Below are 22,005 nucleotides of genomic sequence, written 5' to 3'. Positions count from 1 at the left end.
CGGATGTTACATCAAGGGCAGGACATAGCAACTACCTTCATTCACCACGGATGTTACATCTAGGGTGGGACATGGCAACTACCTTCATTCACCACGGATATTACATCTAGGGCAGGACATGGCAACTATCTTCATTCACCATGGATGTTACATCTAGGGCAGGACATGGCAACTACCTTCATTCACCACGGATGTTACATCTAGGGCAGGACATGGCAACTACCTTCATTCACCACGGATGTTATATCTAGGGCGGGACATGGCAACTATCTTCATTCACCATGGATGTTACATCTAGGGCAGGACATGGCAACTATCTTCATTCACCACGGATGTTACATCTAGGGCAGGACATGGCAACTATCTTCATTCACCACGGATGTTACATCTAGGGCAGGGCATGGCAACTACCTTCATTCACCACGGATGTTACATCAAGGGCAGGACATGGCAACTACCTTCATTCACCACGGATGTTACATCTAGGGTGGGGCATGGCTACTACCTTCTTTCACCATGGATGTTACATCTAGGGCAGAACATGGCAACCACCTTCATTCACCACGGTTGTTACATCTAGGGCAGGACATGGCAACTACCTTCATTCACCACGGATGTTACATCAAGGGCAGGACATAGCAACAACCTTCACTCACCACGGATGTTACATCAAGGGCAGGACATGGCAACTACCTTCATTCACCACGGATGTTACATCTAGGGCAGGACATAGCAACTACCTTCATTCACCACGGATGTTACATCTAGGGCAGGACATGGCAACTACCTTCATTCACCACGGATGTGACATCTAGGGCAGAACATGGCAACCACCTTCATTCACCACGGTTGTTACATCTAGGGCAGGACATGGCAACTACCTTCATTCACCACGGATGTTACATCAAGGGCAGGACATGGCAACTACCTTCATTCACCACGGATGTTACATCTAGGGCAGGACATGGCAAGTACCTTCATTCACCACGGATGTTACATCTAGGGCAGGACATGGCAACTACCTTCATTCACCACGGATGTTACATCTAGGGCAGGACATGGCAACTACCTTCATTCACCACGGATGTTACATCTAGGGCGGGACATGGCAACTATCTTCATTCACCATGGATGTTACATCTAGGGCAGGACATGGCAACTATCTTCATTCACCACGGATGTTACATCTAGGGCAGGACATGGCAACTATCTTCATTCACCACGGATGTTACATCTAGGGCAGGGCATGGCAACTACCTTCATTCACCACGGATGTTACATCAAGGGCAGGACATGGCAACTACCTTCATTCACCACGGATGTTACATCTAGGGTGGGGCATGGCTACTACCTTCTTTCACCATGGATGTTACATCTAGGGCAGAACATGGCAACCACCTTCATTCACCACGGTTGTTACATCTAGGGCAGGACATGGCAACTACCTTCATTCACCACGGATGTTACATCAAGGGCAGGACATAGCAACAACCTTCACTCACCACGGATGTTACATCAAGGGCAGGACATGGCAACTACCTTCATTCACCACGGATGTTACATCTAGGGCAGGACATAGCAACTACCTTCATTCACCACGGATGTTACATCTAGGGCAGGACATGGCAACTACCTTCATTCACCACGGATGTGATATCAAGGGCAGAACATGGCAACCACCTTCATTCACCACGGTTGTTACATCTAGGGCAGGACATGGCAACTACCTTCATTCACCACGGATGTTACATCAAGGGCAGGACATGGCAACTACCTTCATTCACCACGGATGTTACATCTAGGGCAGGACATGGCAAGTACCTTCATTCACCACGGATGTTACATCTAGGGCAGGACATGGCAACTACCTTCATTCACCACGGATGTTACATCTAGGGCAGGACATGGCAACTACCTTCATTCACCACGGATGTTACATCAAGGGCAGGACATAGCAACTACCTTCATTCACCACGGTTGCTACATCTAGGGCAGGACATGGCAACAACCTTCATTCACCACGGATGTTACATCAAGGGCAGGACATGGCAACTACCTTCATTCACCACGGATGTTACATCTAGGGCAGGACATGGCAACTACCTTCATTCACCACGGATGTTACATCTAGGGCAGGACATGGCAACTACCTTCATTCACCACGGATGTTACATCTAGGGCAGGACATGGCAACTACCTTCATTCACCACGGATGTTACATCTAGGGCAGGACATGGCAACTACCTTCATTCACCACGGATGTTACATCAAGGGCAGGACATGGCAACTACCTTCATTCACCACGGATGTTACATCTAGAGTGGGGCGTGGCTACTACCTTCTTTCACCACGGATGTTACATCTAGGGCAGAACATGGCAACCACCTTCATTCACCACGGTTGTTACATCTAGGGCAGGACATGGCAACTACCTTCATTCACCACGGATGTTACATCTAGGGCAGGACATGGCAACTACCTTCATTCACCACGGATGTTACATCTAGGGCAGGACATGGCAACTACCTTCATTCACCACGGATGTTACATCTAGGGCAGGACATGGCAACTACCTTCATTCACCACGGATGTTACATCTAGGGCAGGACATGGCAACTACCTTCATTCACCACGGATGTTACATCTAGGGCAGGACATAGCAACTACCTTCATTCACCACGGATGTTACATCAAGGGCAGGACATGGCAACTACCTTCATTCACCACGGATGTTACATCTAGGGTGGGGCGTGGCTACTACCTTCTTTCACCACGGATGTTACATCTAGGGCAGAACATGGCAACCACCTTCATTCACCACGGTTGTTACATCTAGGGCAGGACATGGCAACTACCTTCATTCAGGACGAGATTGGCGAGCATAGCAGGACATGGCAACAACCGCCATTAACCACGTGTGTTACAGGCATACTCCTACCCTTTTCTCCCCGATGGGTGATCGCCCTTTTCGTCTACACCTCGTTTCATCATTGTTTACAATGACTTGTGTCATTAACTTCGAATGCATCGGTCGTTCCAACGTCACTTAAAACTCATTTGTTTATTTCATGTTACACAGATAAGAACAGGAACACCCCGAAAACTGGGGAACTTTCTACCCATGTGGTTGGTTGGAGAGGACGGCAACAGCTCTGACCAATAGGGTATCCAGTGCAAAGAAAATAATATGTCAGGTTGTTTTGACAATTTTTTTATTTATCTCGAGTATTACAACGCTGCGTTATTTAATTAGTCATAATGGATTTGGTGCCCGTCGTCCATAAAAAGCAACATTGTCTTAATTTAATGTAATTTGAACACACTGCTAAAAGTAGGATCTTATAGACTTGACTGCCGTGGTTTTAACTCCGTGGTCCATTATATAATTTCTGTAATAATGTTTGTGTCTTGTCGTGTTGGCTCGGATGCATTTTAAATTGGGTTTGCTTAAGCACTGTGATGAAGGAAATGCATAGCAGATCCGGTTTTTGCCCTCTTTTTGCTTTCATCTGACAACCTTGATTGATTTTGCCCGCCATCATAGGAATGTTTTAACACTTAATGTTTTCAGAATTAATTCTTGTAAGCGACCTTGGGCTTTATAACTGTAAATGTTCTGTTAAGCAGATTTATCCAAGACAACATGATAATTTCCCTTGTCTGTTATTATCAATTTTACAAAATAACGCTCTCGTGTTCTATTTCCTTGAATCTAATGGAACCAGAATCTCATTTGAATGTTCTATTTTTCATTTGAAATTCGCACGAAGTAGCTGATTAAGGAATTTCAAAGAAAGTGAGCTCTGTCAAAAATGACACTTTAAAATCCAGTTAAAGCAAAACTGCGACTGCTCGTATCAATTTGTCTGTGGTGGCAAAGTAGAAGAAAACCTACAGAAACCGTTCATCGTTTGGATAGCATGGAACGCTTAATTTTCACAGACTTAAAATCAATAATCTTCCAGTCGACCACTTTGTGTGCGTATTAGAGTGAAAACAGTCCCAGTTCTTTCTATGGAGACAGAGATGCACATTTACTGACGTATCTCATCATTTCACCATAACCATATCTTCATCCACATCGGTATGCGCTGAGGTTGCTGTTTTCAGCATGGATTCAAGGATGTTAAAATACCGTTCTTAAAATAGCGATATCCCCCCCTATATGAGCCCTGTGGAGGAGGCGAATACAGGCAGACATAGGGCGATCCCATCTATTTTACCAGGATATTCATCTCGGTCAGTGTAAAGGCTATTCTTCACTGCCCGAGGTTTGTCCTGTTCCAGACAAAAACGAATTATTCTACAGTAATGTGTAAATGTCGGATATAGATAATGAACATTAATTTTTCAGGCAGATGTCATGTGTCCAGTCGGGAACTGGACGATGTTATCCTGCCTCCGCTATGTGAAGGCAGATAACTGGTGATTATCGCCATAATAAGACTTTACCGCTAATTTAGAGGATGACCGCGGTGATATGACCAACTCGAAGACAGCGTATTGACGCCTAACGCTTTATTCTTTGCGTGTGTGTGTGTGTGTGTGGACGTGTGTGTGTGTGGACGTGTGTGTGTGTGTGTGTGTGTGTGTGTGTGTGTGTGTGTGTGTGTGTGTGTGTGTGTGTGTGTGTGTGTGTGTGTGTGTGTGTGTGTGTGTGTGTGTGGACGGACGTGTGTGTGTGGACGTGTGTACATGTATATCCACACACGTGTGTAGGGTGTCATTCCTTATTTTGACCCTCTCAAGGAAGGTCGGTTAAACTCTCTCCATTATTGCTGTCAATCTTATTGATTCTGCTAATCATACACTGGGGATGTACTTGATTTCATTCATTGTTTGTGGATGAGCGACGTCTACGGGGTATTGGCATGCTGAAACTGACAGGAGTCAGCGTGCAGTGGCCAATACGTTAAATGTTTCACAGTCTGTGATTAGCAAACTATTGAACAGGTACCAACAAACGCAACATGGCTCACGTTCAGGGCGTCCTAAGTCAAGGACACGACTACAGGATCGATTGATCCGAAACCAGGCATTACGAAGTCGAGCTCAAACGGCGAATCAAATTACTGAGAACTTTCATCAGGCTTCTTGAGTACGAGTTATGGGACAGACGACGAGGACTCGTCTCCATCCAGCTCATCGCCATGCTCGACGGCCACGTGTTGTGTCACGCCTTACAGATCGTCATACATCGATTGTGTATACAGCGTCAAAACTGGTTAACCGTCGCTGGTCACGTGTCGTGTTGTCAGTGAGTGAGTGAGTGAGTGAGTTGGGTTTAACCCCGCTTTTAACAGTATTCCAGTTATATCACGGCGTGTCAGCTTAATGTGGGAGGAAAGCCCGAAGTGATGCAGGTCTCAGACATTTAACACTTCGGTGAAACCCACGAGCACGGGTATGGTGCTGACAAACCTAGAAACATAATCGGGGCGAACCGGGATTCGAACCCACAATCATAGGTTTCTGGCGTGCCCAAGGGACGCAACTCTGCACAGCGAATCGCGGCGCCTTAGACGGCTGGGCCACCCGTGCCCCCGTCGTGTTGTCAGATGAGTCCCGATGCACTTTGCACGTCCTTGATGGGTGTGGTCGTGTTTGTCGACAGACAGACTCCCCCAAATTGCCATTGGGAGAGTTATCTGCAGTATGTCTCGTCGAGAGAATGAATGTTTGACAAATCGTGACGTAATTACCCACCACTGATCCAAAATCGTCGACTTTGAATTTAAAAAAAAAAGTAAACTTTTTCCCATCATAGCATCATTTGAAAATGTTAGTGTGTGTGTGTGTGTGTGTGTGTGTGTGTGTGTGTGTGTGTGTGTGTGTGTGTGTGTGTGTGTGTGTGTGTGTGTGTGTGTGTCTGTGTCTGTGTGTGTGTGTGTACATGTGAGTGTGCGTGTGAGTGTACGTGTGTGCGTGTGGGTGTATTTGTGTGAAAATGTGCACCCGCGTTTTTGCGTTGGATCGTTGACCTTTTTTATATTAAAACTAGAAATACATCAGCGGCATTATTGTTCTGAATGTTGTTCGTTGTTAAGGAACCCAGCAATCAGCTGTTGGTACGTGACTTTGGTGCAATCAATCTGCAGTTTCCCTTGGCTCTTTGTTCGTCGGAAACATTAGCCCCATGGCCAGGAAAACATAGGATGCACACAACAAACTGTTAATGGTTTAATCCATACATTCTATTTGGAACACAAAGCCTTCCAGAATGGTTTGGGATTCCCGGTGTGGGATATATGGTGCATTAAACATGAAAGAACCTTTAGAAACTTTAATATTGATATGGTTAACTAATTTTCAGTGATATCAGTCAATCATGATACCGATCACATCCGGGCATGTAGACACGCCGACAGCACACCGCAACTACTAACATGACGCAAAGTGGACGGGGACAAAAACTAAGCTGGCAATAGCTACTTTACTGAGACTACTACTACTACTACTACTACTTGGGAGTTTGCTAAAATCTGCTAAAATAAGCGCTACCATAAACCCCACGCACTCATTCAATCATTTCATTCTTCCATTTTTATTTAACAAACGGAAAAATGTAGCGGCCATAAACTATCAAAGTCCCGTAATGGGATTCGAACCTTCTGATCAGAGGACGGACGCCTTGTCCACATGACCAAAGAGGTTAACCCTGTCAGAAAGCTGACAAGGTAAGGATATCATCTGTGGGATAACACAACGCCCTGCTACAATAAGAAGATAACTGGTGTAACATGAGTTAGTTAGAATCGTTCCAATATAAGAATCAATACATCACATGAAACTCGGTTCAAATTAAATCCCTTATCGTATGGGTTATTGGTTATTATTTATAGCGCTACCACGGATGTCTGATATTGTGTCTGTTACGAGACTATGGGCATTACGGTAGGCCTCGTCTGTACAAGTTGATGTTGTGTTCACGTCAAGTCATAAATATACATCGCGTTTGCCTCGCCAGTCCGGCCTAAGCTGCTTGGGATTAGTCAGGCGTGTATCTGGGAGCAGGACAGATCACCCAAGAGACTATGTTCTTCATGTTGGCAAGAAACGGAGTGCTTGTTCGTTATCATGTCTCAAGAGCGGTTGTATTGCACGTCTCCCGGAATGGTTATTTTTCATTTCTCGAGACGACGACTCACCAACAGTAAGAAAATGTATGTGTGAACCAAAATCCCTTCCTTGGATTACCATTAAAGGACAATGTCAACGTGTTGCTCAAAGATATGCACATCGGAAGTATTCGGTCTTATTTCCTACTTTTGAAAAAAAACACACTTGTCGGCAAAACCCCCTCAGCATTTGTGTTTAACATTACAGACCAGACACCCACGATGACAGTTCCTTTGACACTGATCCAGAAGGCTAGCCACTGCACGCTCAACATGGGCGTAATTGAAAAGTCATACCAAGTCTTTGGTATCACATTCCTCGCAGTCGGACGTAATGACATAAACTTTTATCGAATTAGTCATCCACCAAAGTCACCGACGTAGGTTCCAGCAGGCATATGGCGCATCTCTATAGCGATAATAATTCATATGATGTTGGACATTACATCGTTGAGTCTTGTGAGACCCGCTCGTGCATGCCGCAGTTAACCAGAGGGAGGCCAATAAACTTTGAAAGTACGCCACATTAAGTGAGCTCCCACTTCGAGGGACAAGATATTCCATCATAATGGTCACTAACTGGTCCTTTGAGATTGACAGTTCAGGATTCAGATGTACCATATTCAATTATTCTGTTTGATACCTGTGAGATATACTGCTGTAACAAAGTTGCGATGTGGGTAATAGTCTGCCTTGAAGAATCCGGTGAAGGATCAATTTAGGTTTTGGGAGATCATTACATTACATCGCATGTATGTGGAGGCAAACGGGTATTCATTAAAATAACACAACTTGCTTCCAACACATGTGACCTTTTCATCAGTTCTGGAGTAAAACAATGTGTCTAAAATATGTGAATTCTCTTTGTAACATTCATCATTCGTTTCTTTCAAATGTCCAAAAGAGAATTAGACAGACATCATTATTGATTTGTACACGTGCATGAATATTCCTGCACACGTGCAATGGTTGTATGTATATGACATATATTACCCATTCGTATTACGTATAGACTATGTCATTTAGAGGTTTAGAATAGGGGCCCATACAGACTATGTGTTATGTTTGATCCCATTTCAGTCATGTCATAGATGTCTTGATACACTTGTGAAATAATATTTTATGTCTCTTATTTTTCTTAAGTTCTTAAGCCTGTCAAATCAAAGATCATTTTATGCGTACGTTTAATTCTCAAACCTAACAATATTTATTTCTGTCTTGAATGCATTTGGTATAAATCTTCTTTTATTTTTCAGATATTAAAATCTCCGGTCCCAGTTACGTGGAGAAAGGAAATGCATTGCGCCTTGTGTGTAACGCCACAGGAGATGGGTATCCCCCCGATGGCATTGATTGGTTCAAGGACGGTCACAAGATCACTCAGGATGACCGACTTCATATTCAGATCGTTATGTCTATCGTGGAGAGAACCATAATAAGCTCGTTGTATATCAAGAGAGCCAAGATGACCGATGCTGGGACGTATGTTTGCAGAACATCGGATCTTCAGATTACAAGCACCAAAGTCGTTATTCTCAATAGTAAGTTGCCCCCATATCGGCTGTAGTCGTGCCAAACCTTGCCACTCAAGACAGGCTCCATTTCCCGTTATGATATCTTATTCTGATGGCTATTCACAGTCACCATCAATTTCCCATTTTCACGTTTGATATTCACCTTTTAATGCCCATTCATGATCTAATGTTATCTGTTGAGCCAGTTGGGTGGGTCTTCAAGATGACGAGTATCTGGTAAGATCAACAGCGTTGACTCCGAGCTGTACGCCCCTAACTGAAGTTGATAATACTCTCGTTTCTTACCGCGTCACGCAGATACAACATTTGTATACAGCTGTCTTCTCTATCTCTCATATTGATTCTACCAGAAGCTGGCAGCCAGACTTACTTTAGTGCACCATGGTTTAGGGAAGTTGCCAAATTACTTCTGTTGTCGCCCAACAGGAACCTGTTAATGGGAATTATTACGACATTATCAATACGAATGCAAGGCGTAACAGTATTCCTCGGCTGTCTAAATCATTGACGTTAACATAATAATATTCCGCGATTGTATATGACGTTGACGTTATTCCAGTATTCTCCGTTCGAGTACGACATTGGCATAATACTGTTCCTCTAGTGAGAGGCGCTATAGGCAACCCCAGTTGACTGCTATGACTCTGGTATTTTCCCCATTATATTACTCGCCGACTATGTAACATTGAAGTCAACATGTGAACATTGCCCCGTGGCACATTGGTATACACGGGTATATTCCCTGACTGTGTAACACATAGCCGTGAACACTGGTATATTCCCTGACTGTGTAGCACATAGCGGTCAACACGGGTATATTCCGTGACTGAGTAGCACATAGCCGTTGACACGGGTATATTCCCTAAATGTGTAGCACATAGCCGTGAACACGCGTATATTCCCTGACTGTGTAGCACATAGCCGTGAACACGGGTATATTCCCCGAATGTGTAGCACATAGCCGTGAACACGCGTATATTCCCTGACTTTGTAGTGCATAACCGTTAACGTAGGTATATTCCCTGACTGTGTAACACATTGCCGTGCACACGGGTATATTCCCTGACTGTGTAGCACATAGCCGTTGACACGGGTATATTCCCTGACTGTGTAGCACATAACCGTGAACACGGGTATATTCCCTGACTGTGTAGCACATAGCCGTGAACACGGGTATATTCCCCGACTGTGTAGCACATAGCCGTGAACACGCGTATATTCCCTGACTTTGTAGTGCATAACCGTTAACGTAGGTATATTGCCCGACTGTGTAGCACATAGCCGTGAAAACGGGTATATTCCCTGACTGTGTAGCACATAGCCGTGAACACGGGTTTATTCCCTGACTGTGTAGCGCATAAGCGTTAACGTTGGTATATTCCCTGACTGTGTAGCGCATAAGCGTTAACGTAGGTACTTTGCCCGACTGTGTAAGACATTGACGTTATAATCGGTATATTTACTGACTGAATGACACATTGCCTTTAATATCGGTGCATTCCCCGACTGTGTAACACATTGCGATTATACTTGTTATTTTTACTGAGTGTATAGCACGTTGCCTTTAATATCGTGCATTCCCCGACTGTGTAACACATTGCGATTATACTTGTTATTTTTACTGAGTGTATAGCACGTTGCCTTTAATATCGTGCATTCCCCGACTGTGTAACACATTGCGATTATACTTGTTATTTTTACTGAGTGTTTAGCATGTTGCCTTTAATATCGTGCATTCCCCGACTGTGTAACACATAAGCGTTTTAACTGTTATATTCCCGGATGATACATCGCTTTATTCCCGACTGTATAATACATTGACTTTTAACGTTGGTGTATTCAAAGATCGTATGTATCACGTCTGAGTGTATACGTATTATTATCAATATATCTCAGTATATATTTCATATAGGGCCGCGTTCATGTTTCGTTTTGATTGCGAAGCTGTCGCAATTTCAACGGATCCCGATAGAGGGGAAGTTTGTTTTGACCAGTAGTGTATTTTGTAATATGGTAATGCAGAAGGCGGTGTTTTGGGGGGCATGGTTCATCGGAGTCAAAATTCTGAAGCTTTATTTCACTCTTCGTAATTTTAATATTATATTGTTTAATTTAAGTGTGAAACACCGGAATTATGTTGTCTTGTCTTGTAGAAACGTACAAGATGGTTTTATGGCGTGATGGATCCAGTGCAACCCTATCTGTGGCTTCTTTTTTTCATACAAGACATTCATTGTCTATTTGATTTATACTTGCTAAATGGTTCAGATTAATGACTTTGCTTTGCGGTGTGATTGTTATGTCCATAGTTGGCCATTTGAGTGCAGCCTATTAAGCCTTTTAACGTGAGTGATACATCGAGCATATAAGAAAGGCAATAATTTGGACATCAGATCCTTACAAATGTGAGAAAATGTGATAGGAGAATACCTTGAAGTGTTGCTCTTTCTGACTATCTAAGCACACGTTATTGCCAAAGCCAAATTCTATTTCAAGACGTTTCAGATCGTATGATGTAGTAATGGGGAGTTATTATGTGTAACGGATAGGGAAATCACTCGAGTAAAATGATGGCGTTTCAGATTCATATGGCTTTTCCCTCAGTTTACTGACGATGGGTATTACTTGGAATGTTTGTTTTATTTTTGACGGCAGTTCTGGCACCAAAGATTCAGTCTTTAATTTTAAGAAAATCGCCCATTGCATTACTATCATTCAAACTGGCGCCACAATACTTTGTTGTTTGACGATCAAATAGACGCATCTTGAAAAAAATATATTCATTTTCACTTCTAACCACATCAAACAATCAACCATGTTAATGACACCGTTCATGCGATTTTGTTTCACATGAAATAAAATGTCTCATTTTCTTCTACTAAAAGCTTAATATTTACATTCGCCAACACGGATCTCAATGTAGCTCTCGACAGGAGGTTGCTGCGTCTTTCAAAACCATCTTCTTCCAATAGGAATACGAATGCAGCTTTGTGCTATGGAGTCTATATTGCCCTCGTCTCAATTGACTACCCCTGACAACCCTAGATAATATATTGCTTAGGTAAATATCACACACCGTCGCCTCAGATACAAATAGGACGATGTATTTGCCCACGTTGTGATGTACAACAACGTCGTTGATGATGGCGTCGTGTGTTTGATTAGGAAGATGAGTGTGACAAATCTGCCCTTCCCAATGAGTGGACGGACGCAGCTTGCGAAGCGTGAGTGAGAAGTTCTCGTGGCTGCAGCTCGTTAGAGGAACCTCAGCGTTAGTTCTGGCAGATTGGTACAGCAAACCCGCAACCTATAATAACTCTGTCTAGCGATAAAAGAAGTTGTTAATGCATTGTATGCATACACTAAGCGTAAGTGATGGTAGATGCCTAGAGCAAGTCCACAACCTATAATGTCCAGCTGTGTAACGATAAAAGAAGTTGTTAATGCATTGTATGCATACACTAAACGTGACTGCTGGGAGATTGGTACAGAACAAGCGACGTATCGTAGAAGTGTCAGTACAGCTATTGGTAAAAGATTTGTAAAATTAGTAATGTAATGTTTGCATACACTAAGCGTTACTGCTGGTGGAGCAAGCTCCAAGACGAATAAGAACTATGAGTTACGGTAAATGTTATATATGCATACAGACGTGAGTCATATCAAGTTCACACCATTACTTGTCGTTGAGAGTCGTTTGGGTCACATGCTGCTAAATTGTAAAACGCTAATTGTGTCACTTACAAATTACTCAAAGCGAGCTCTTTCCTTATGTCATGACATTTATTATTGTTACATATACATAATGGTTAACATGCTGCCAACATATGTGAACATAATGATATTTGATCCTGATCTATACCAATAACATGGTAGAAGGCGTAAGGATGGATTAAGGAAAAAGTATTGTTGATTAATTTCCTCGACTCAATCATTTGATGAGACACATTGTAGTCATCGTATGACATATTGTAGTCATCGTGTGACACATTGCAGTCAATTTGTGACATACTGTAGTTATCGTTTGACATCATGTAGTCATTGTGTGACACATTGTAGTCATCATGTGACATATTGAGTCATCATATGACATATTGTAGTCATCGTGTGACACATTGTAGTCATCGTGTGAAACACTGTGGTCATCGAGTGTCACATTGTAGTCATCGTGTGACTTATTGTAGTCATCGTGTGAAACATTGTAGTTATCGTGTGACACATTGTAGTTATCGTGTGAAACATTGTAGTCATCGTGTGACCCATTGTAGTCATCGTCTGACACATTGTGGTCATCGTGTGACAAATTGTAGTTATCGTGTGACTTATTTTAGTCATTGTGTGAAACATTGTGGTCATCGTGTGACCCATTGTAGACATCGTGTGACACATTGTAGTCATCGTGTGACACATTGTAGTCATCGTGTGAAACATTGTGGTCATCGTGTGACACATTGTAGTTATCGTGTGACACATTGTAGTCATCGTGTGACCCATTGTAGACATCGTGTGACACATTGTATTTATCGTGTGACACATTGTAGTCATCGTGTGACACATTGTAGTCATTGTGTGACACATTGTAGTCATCGTGTGAAACATTGTGGTCATCGTGTGAAACATTGTTGTCATCGTGTGACACATTGTAGTTATCGTGTGACACATTGTAGTCATCGTGTGACACATTGAAGTCATCGTGTGATACATTTCAGTCATCGTGTGACTTATTGTAGTCATCGTGTGACACATTGTAGTTATCGTGTGAAACATTGTGGTCACCGTGTAATATATTGTAGTCATCGTGTGACTTATTGTAGTCATCGTGTGACACATTGTAGTTATCGTGTGACACATTGTAGTCATCGTGTGACACATTGTAGTCATCGTGTGACTTATTGTAGTCATCGTATGACTTATTGTAGTTATCATGTGACACATTGAAGTCATCGTGTGACACATTGAAGTCATCGTGTGACTTATTGTAGTCATCGTGTGACGCATTGTAGTCATCGTGTGAAACATTGTCATCGTGTGAAACATTGTGGTCATCGTGTGACACATTGAAGTCATCGTGTGAAACATTGTCATCGTGTGAAACATTGTGGTCATCGTGTGAAACATTGTCATCGTGTGACACATTGTAGTCATCGTGTGAAACATTGTGGTCATCGTGTGAAACATTGTCATCGTGTGACACATTGTAGTCATCGTGTGAAACATTGTGGTCATCGTGTGAAACATTGTTGTCATCGTGTGTCACATTGTAGTTATCGTGTGACACATTGTAATTATCATGTGACACATTGTTGTCACCGTGTAATACATTGTAGTCATCGTGTGACACATTGTAGTTATCGTGTGACACATTGTAGTTATCGTGTGATACATTGTAGTCATCGTGTGACACATTGTAGTTATCGTGTGACACACTGTGGTCATCGTGTGACACATTGTGGTCATCGTGTGTCACATTGTGGTTATCGTGTGTCACATTGTAGTCATCGTATGTCACATTGTGGTCATCGTGTGTCACATTGTGGTCATCGTGTGTCACATTGTAGTCATCGTGTGACACATTGTAGTCATCGTGTGAAACATTGTGGTCATCGTGTGTCTCATTGTAGTCATCGTGTGACACATTGTGGTCATCGTGTGAAACATTGTGGTCATCGTGTGTCACAGATTACCATGCATCTAGCGACGTGTGCCACAATTCGCATCTTCCTCCTCACTCGGATCCTTCACATGCCAATTCATTTATGTCTTCAGGGGCAATTTGCTTTTTGATTCATGTTCGTTTAGTGCTTTGACAAATTCTCTAGACAAGAGGTAGGCTTGTTAAAGTCTTCCTGGTCGTGAAAGAAATGGCTGTTAGACTTTGTTTTATCATGGTGAGTTCTCTAAAGGTACAAGTAGCTTCATAAATCAAGTTGCCAGTAGCTATTATCCGCAGCGAGATCAATCCCTCGGTGTTTGTATGACTCAGGTCACAAACTTGTTATGATTGTTCTGGAATAAGTAACGTTCTACTGTTGAGTATTGTTCTCCGTACAAGAATCAGCGTTGATGCATGGTTGTTGATGGGGTTCCTGGTGTCAGGTATTCTCAGACAAATTGAGCACATTATCGATCATATGGATACGAAAAACATGTCTCATGTACAGTTGCTTAGTACCCCCAAACCTAAAAATAATCCTATTATTTGTGATAAAGGGGATACTCTCGCTTCATGTGTCTGAATATTCACAAATAGTTGTGATAAATTATGTATGTGACAAGTGTTGGTATCAGCAATTGAATATGTTCTCTGTGCACTGGCAGCGCCAGTGGTTTTTTTTTTTTAATTTGGGATTTTTTATTTTTGGATATTTTATAGAGTTGGGGACAAGTGATACTTGTACAAATATTTGCCCCACTGTCAAAAAAAAGTTAACCACGGCCTTGACTGGTGTGGTACGCTTGGCAGTAGTGATATCTCATCGACCTGATTATGTATGTAATTTGTGTCTTCAACTCGAAATACATGTTATCACACCAGTAGAACACCTTATTCTAAAGACAGTAGCCAGATGTACAGTTTTCCGAAGTTTAGCAATTCAACCATTAGTTTAGGAGGTGAAACATTAAATCGGCAAGATAAAACTCATACAGTTGGCAATCTGATGATATCAAGGTGTATTGGTTTCATTTTCTAAGAACTGTGAAGTAAACTGTAAACATTTATCAAATCCTAGAAGTGATTGGCACTTCTAGGCACGTGATAGCCTCCAGGTCAGAAATCCATGTCCCTTTTTGAGGTGATCTGAGCTTGCGTGAGCGTCATACCACTGGATCCCTTAATGGAAGTCATTGTGTTGGTTAGTGTCACAAGACAGGAGACCTCAGGTAGGTGTATTCCCCTTCCGGCTTCTTCATATGTCTCCATCCTCCTCCGATTCCTGTCCATCCACAGCTGAAGGGGGTACACGGATAATGCCATTAATTAATAAGATAAGGCAGATGACATTAACCCGCTCGGTGTCTGATGTGACATCTATTTTGTATCTCCAGACCTAGATTGAGAGATGTGTTATGGAAATGTACCTTCAAGAACTGTATATGTGTTGGCATGTATTAACCGTTGCAGCCGTTGGTGAAGCAAAGTTTAAACTTGCTAATGTAGCATACATTAGTAATTGATCCTTAACCTGTAGAGGGAGAGGCGAGACAGGGGACAGGCAGAGGGGAGGTGGGAGGGTGGGGTGGGGTGTGTGTGTGTGTGTGGGGGGGGGGGGGGGGGGGGGGGGGTTAGATACAGAGAACGAGATAGTGGCACAGCGACAGAGATATGGGGGGAGGAATGGCTGACCAGGGGGAAAGAGAAATAGCAATTTGATATATGTAGGGAAATGTATGTTTTTAGGTAAAACATCGAGAAGTGTCAGACGTCACGTCACACCATTTCCGATACAGAAGAAGCACGTGTACTCATGATGTATCTGGCTTTCTTCCATCAGAGAGTTCAAAACAGTGTACAAACTAATTAAACTTGAACAAAAGAATGTTCCATCAAAAGGAAACCACATATGGCGTAAGTAGGAACATTAACATCAAGCTGCGGCCGAGACAATGCAGACTCTAAACTGATACCAATACCGCCTTGTCTCATAAACCAATATTGACTTCTGTGGAATTCTCAAGAATAATACGTCTAGTTCAGTAAGATAAATGAAGGTGATAGTTGAACTAATATAGTCTAGACTCACGTCCTTGCGAGTCTGTGTGGTTCTTTCTTCTTGATAACGTTTGCGAGAAGAAGAAATTTGCTCCCAAGGAGAAAGGTCCATACGACAATATCAAATCAAAGAGTGGGAATTGCTTCATTTTTTATTTAGTTATCCTTACACAGGTATATTAAACGGCCAAAAAAGTAATCAATCATATTTGCAGACACAGCAAAGCAATAAATCATATATATGCTTTGGTTATGCTGGCCTTTACGACAGCCGATCTGATGAAGAAACAGTATATTAGATATAATTCCTTGGACCTTTGTACGTCCATATTTTCAGTTCTGTTGTAAACCATATACACACTTCAGTTGCCACTTTTGCCGTGTCAAATGTCTAACACTAGCTCAGTTTGAGTAGTTACGAATTGAATTTATATGCTAGTTATCATTGAATTGGGAAGGAAGAACTAAGAACGAAGCACCTGGTAAAAATCTTTAATAGCAGAAAGTGTGTTTATGATACCTGAACTGCCATGTCGGAATATATATTTTCAATTGCATTTATACGTTTGACCGTTGTTGGAAACGCGTCTACTCTGTACTCGCTTTATGAACATATGTTTATCAAGGTTGGTTCAATTGGTTATGGTTGTATATGCCTACAGATACATATTTTGCCACAGCATTGGGTCTAAACAATTCTCATGTACACGCGTATTGCAGCACAAAAACTAGTCATCAATATTGCTTCACGTTTGTTATTAAACAGATGGAATAAAACCTTTTTTTGTGAATAAACAATAAATGTTTATAGCTCTAGGGCAAATGCCACGAGACTGAAACAATAAAAAATGATTAGAGCCAAACATGGAATGCTTTCACTGCCAGTGTGTACTCAGTATCCATTTTGCGAGTTACCAAACTTTAAGCTTCCCATTGAATACCCATTATTCTATTGCAATTTCCGCCCTACTAGTCTTAGATTCGATGCAGCAGCTTCGTCGGTAGAAATGTCGAAACTCCGACCGTCTGGCCAAACGTAGAGCTAGGGGGAATTCGCCAGACTGCCTATACTTTTGGGTTGGTACTTTTTATCAAATGATGTCAACATTTGGATCGATTTTCCGACACGTTGGCTTCTTAACCACCCCTAAGTATCCTAGGGGATCTATTGTTCCAGAGCCGGTTAATGACACTCGTGGGGAGACCATTATCAAACCCAAACTTCGCCCAAAAACATCTTCTGTTGTTTGTAGAAGGACAATACAAAGAGAAATGTCCTTAATTTGCTACACATAATGCAATTAATATCCGTTTTACAAAACCAATTTTCAGCTTAGCATGGCATCAGCTGATTAAAGTTTGGTTATTTTGGAAACGTGTCAAGCTCCATCCCGTCCCGTGTATTTACTTTAGTTAATAGATTTATTTAGATATTCCAGAAATAGAATAAAGTGTTTTCTTCGTAATGAATACAAATAGAAATTCAATATATATTGGATCCCGACGTTTCTAAATGTACAATTTGAATCTCATTTTGATGCCTCCGTCGGCACTGATCATGTTGCGTCATTAAAACTCATCAGGTTAGATACAAGAAGGGAACGCGACAGCGGAGAAGCCCGTCACAATCGTCTCTGTCGGATTCAGTGCACACAACTACGATTAAACTGACTGCAGTTTCAAATGTCATGCTTTTCTTGTATGGATATTTTCTTTAAAATACAAGTGCCCCTTGGAGGAAGACTGCGAAAACCTTATTAATGCAAAATAGAAAAAGAAAATCAATCTTGTGACGTTGGTGAAAAAGGTCAAAATGTCGAAACATACGGTGTATTCCAGCGACCAAATTCCCCGTGTCCCTTGATAAACTGAGAACAAGGCCACAATGTCTTGATGAGGCACCGTCATGAGCGGAAATGCATTATGGACTATGAATTATTCATATATTAGCATGAGAGCACATCAATGTGGACCTTTACAAAATTGATCAACAAGCACAGAAAAAATAATACGTGGACTGTTAAGCCAGTTTTCCCCTCGACTGATGTCATGGCGCTCTGAACAGCAACCACTTGAAGGGTCTCACTTGAACACCAGATTTCTCGTTTACTTTGTCAGTAGAATATGTTCGTAGAAGTTGATTACGTTTAATGTTAAGGCGTTCTTAGTTAGAGGTTGACTGTGTTGTGTAACGCGTGTGTTAGTAAACAATTAATTTGTGGTAACGAGGAAGAATATAGATAAAATAGTTTCACAACAAATGACGCTAAGTGATATGGACACAGAGTTACTGTGTTCAGTAGACATGCGTTGGCTGGGTAAACAGATGTGTCGAGTTAAAGAAAGATGTTCTCATTGAAGAGAAGCCTCGTTAACGCAGAGCCTTACCTTCATGTATCGTTTACGATATCAGCATCAATAATATGTCAAAGTATGCTCCCTTCGAACTAAGGACTAATTTCCACAGATAATCACGGATAAATGTGATTGGTTATTCTCTGGCTTTGACGTTTTATATTTCCTACGTAAGTTTAAACTTTGAACTGGAAGTAAATGTACCTCATAAGTTGCATCTGATATAAGTCATTGATTTGAAATTATAACAGCAGCATTACAAGAGAAGTAATGGTCATGAATATAACGGGCTGATGATGTTTTGAGGAATTCTCTTTGCACTTTCATGGTCATTGTAGCGATTGCCCCTGGTATATGTCATGGTATTTGGAGATGTTTGACAAGAACCTTTGAGGTCTTCTAATGTAATTACAAGCATTGACAGTTGATGGGCACAAAGCTGTGAATGTCGAAGATGGTAAAAGCAAAAATTCCGATCAAAATTAGTCGTAAATGATTGGGAGCACCTTTGCTGGCACCGGGACAGGCAGAGTCTATTGATTAGAACTGAGCTTTCAGGGCTGCGTACAATCTAACTCAGAGGTGAATTTCAGACTGAAACTTCTAACAAGAGCCAGAATTTGTCTTAATTAAAGTAACCTTACGGACCAGTTGATAGAGGGTATTGATTGGACACAAAGAAGCAATTGCGATCGAATTCACTCGATAAGCAGACAACTTTCGCAAGATATAAAATCTCCAATCTGTACGATATTCGACTCTATAGTCTGTTTCTGAAGACTGCTGCCTGCAGAGGCAGTTGTAAGGAATCAGTCTTCGCAATACGAAATGGTAATCAAGAACCTGTAACGTGAGAGTTGCGTCGCGTATTGATTCTACCCTTCACCGGGAAATACAGCTCCATGATGTACCTATGATGATGTTATGATCACTTTGGGCACAATTTGACCCTAAGTGGCAATTTCACATTACCAATATTATGACGGAGAATCAAGTAAGGACATGTTTTGTTTAAGAAAGTTGAGAACACCGTTGCTTGACAAAGCGAGATTCCTATTTTCGAGTCAACCAACAAAGCATAATGACGGGTCAACAGACGAAGGTGCCAAGAAATACATTACTTGTACATTATACGCTGTTGAACATACAGACGTTTTAGTTACAGACTTGGTACCGGTGCGTGACGGCACGTGGCTTTCTGAAAATCGTAACTGTCAGATTCCATCTGGGTTTGCTGAATGGATGTATATTGTTCTCACATACGACACGTTCAATGTACGTACCACTGACAGACGCATTGGACTTCAGGATCTTAAATGTTGTGGTTTGATCTGTTCTATATGTACCCATCACAAAGGATGTAGTAAACAAATAACCTGTAGTACAACGTATATTCATGTTGTCACTCGGTGTCTTCATACCTCGTATATCATCCATGAACTGTATCACCGAGGGGGCACGGGTGGCCAAGTCGTCTAAGGCACCGCGATTCTCTGTGCAGAGTTGCGTCCCTTGGGCACGCCAGAAACCTGTGATTGTAGGTTCGAATCCCGGTTCGCCCCGATTATGTTTCAGGGTTATCAGCACCATACCCGCGCTCGTGGGTTTCACCGAAGTGGTAAACGTCTGAAACCTGAATCACTTCGGGCTTTCCTCCCACATTAAGCTGACATGCCGTGATATAACTGTAATACTGTTAAAAGCGGCGTTAAACCCTTTTCAGTCACTCCCTCACTCACTCACTGTATTACTGTTGATCACAGCTGATTCTCATGACTGTAGGAATTGTTTGCACTATATCAAAGAAGGCCTTGCCATACCTATTGTCCTATCGACCTATTGTCGTCGCTAGCATATCATCTATTCCAACTTCAATATATCTAGCCTATCATCCCCAAGATGAATACTCCCAAGAGGTATCGACTCTATTTCAGATGTGACCATCAGTCTATGGCGATTAGTATGTAAAGAACTTACGTACGCAATTGATCCTAAGTAAAGTCAGATCGTGTTATTGGTACACTGAGTTGGTTGTTATGTGCCTTTCACGAATGGTAAAGCAAAGCTAGTGTGTAGTCGGAATCAGTTACTCTTGAATTGAAGCAAGCACATGTCTGGAGTTTCTATTTTCCTGTGAGGTCTACTGTTTTCACGCATAAAATCGAACAAGATTAAAATGCATGCTGTGCAAAGTCTAAACGTTACATGTACTTTGACACTGAAACCTGTTTTACAACATGATCGATTAAAACGCAATTATACTGCCATCCCAAAATGTGGAAATGGAAGAAAGCAAACCTGATCCTTATCTCTCCCAATCTCCCTGTACTTTGTTTCCTCGATTAAGCTATGTTCTCTTTGTCCAGGAGATTCATATCGTCGTAAATCCTGCTTCAGTATCTATAATATAAGTTTAGATACTTTGTGTGCTGCTACCATTAGTATTATTTCAGCAAACTATGCTCTGAAGAATAGCAATATGCACATGTCCGTACGTAGTAGACAATGCTGTATGTAGTATGGGGTTTATTATAAGCTCAAGTATGATGTTTATCAAATAGAGCTTTACCTGATCAGTCCGCTATTATGTCTGTTGTTCATGCTAAAAAAGATATTGATATCTTAGTTTACTTTCTATTCAACTTCAATGACGTTTTGCTTTAACCATACTCTTTTATACAATCCCCATTTCCTTGCAAAAGTATGACAGCATCTTAATTTACACTTTTGTTATTTATTGTAGCTCAAACGAACAACGAGAAAAGAGGTAAGTTTCTTTTTTGTAAATATAATCATTTTTTAGCTCGGCCTAAAAGGTGTAATTCTGTAAAATGTAATTCAAACTCCGAAACGCGCATTTATATTGACTGACAACACCTTTGTCAAAACATGATAATATGTCCACTTGGGAGCCTACTATCGAAGATGCTTAACATTTCATCAACTAAGAACGAAATTTGTGTTTTGTAAAGTCTTTTCTTCTTATGTCACATTTGTCATTGAAAGTACTATATAGATATTAATATTTCAAATAAAATGATTTGAGAGAAAATCATTTCTTTTTGTGTAACATTTGTTATTGTGAATAACAGGATTTGATGTCATTCTGTCATATCTATCATGGGAACGTTATTATGCATCCATGTTTTGAACAAATTTATTAATTCAACATTTATTAACCTTTACTGACCGCATAAAATGTAAGAACACAAAACCTGTTAAATTAACGAAACAGTATTTGCATTGTGATTATAAAGAACCATTTTGCACGTCTATGTTTGTGTTG

At 41.5% G+C, this 22,005-nt stretch overlaps 1 protein-coding gene across 5 annotated transcripts in view; it reads left to right on the top strand.

The window, feature by feature from the left end:
- LOC124147032 (zwei Ig domain protein zig-8-like) overlaps nucleotides 1-22,005 on the top strand; it is a 148,070-nt gene that overhangs the window by 118,485 nt on the left and 7,580 nt on the right. For all 5 annotated transcript variants that reach the window (XM_046517632.2, XM_046517629.2, XM_046517631.2 and 2 more), the window contains 2 exons: nucleotides 8,375-8,659; nucleotides 21,463-21,486. In XM_046517632.2, coding sequence (XP_046373588.1) covers nucleotides 8,375-8,659; nucleotides 21,463-21,486 — 309 coding nt within the window. The remainder of the gene's footprint in view (nucleotides 1-8,374; nucleotides 8,660-21,462; nucleotides 21,487-22,005) is intronic.

This window comes from Haliotis rufescens, unplaced genomic scaffold (assembly GCF_023055435.1).
Source record: "Haliotis rufescens isolate VD_foot unplaced genomic scaffold, xgHalRufe1.0.p SCAF_1, whole genome shotgun sequence".
In the NCBI taxonomy this organism is placed as follows: domain Eukaryota; kingdom Metazoa; phylum Mollusca; class Gastropoda; order Lepetellida; family Haliotidae; genus Haliotis; species Haliotis rufescens.
The sequence above is the reverse complement of the archived record's forward strand: the minus strand, read 5'-3'. Positions and strand labels throughout refer to the sequence as shown.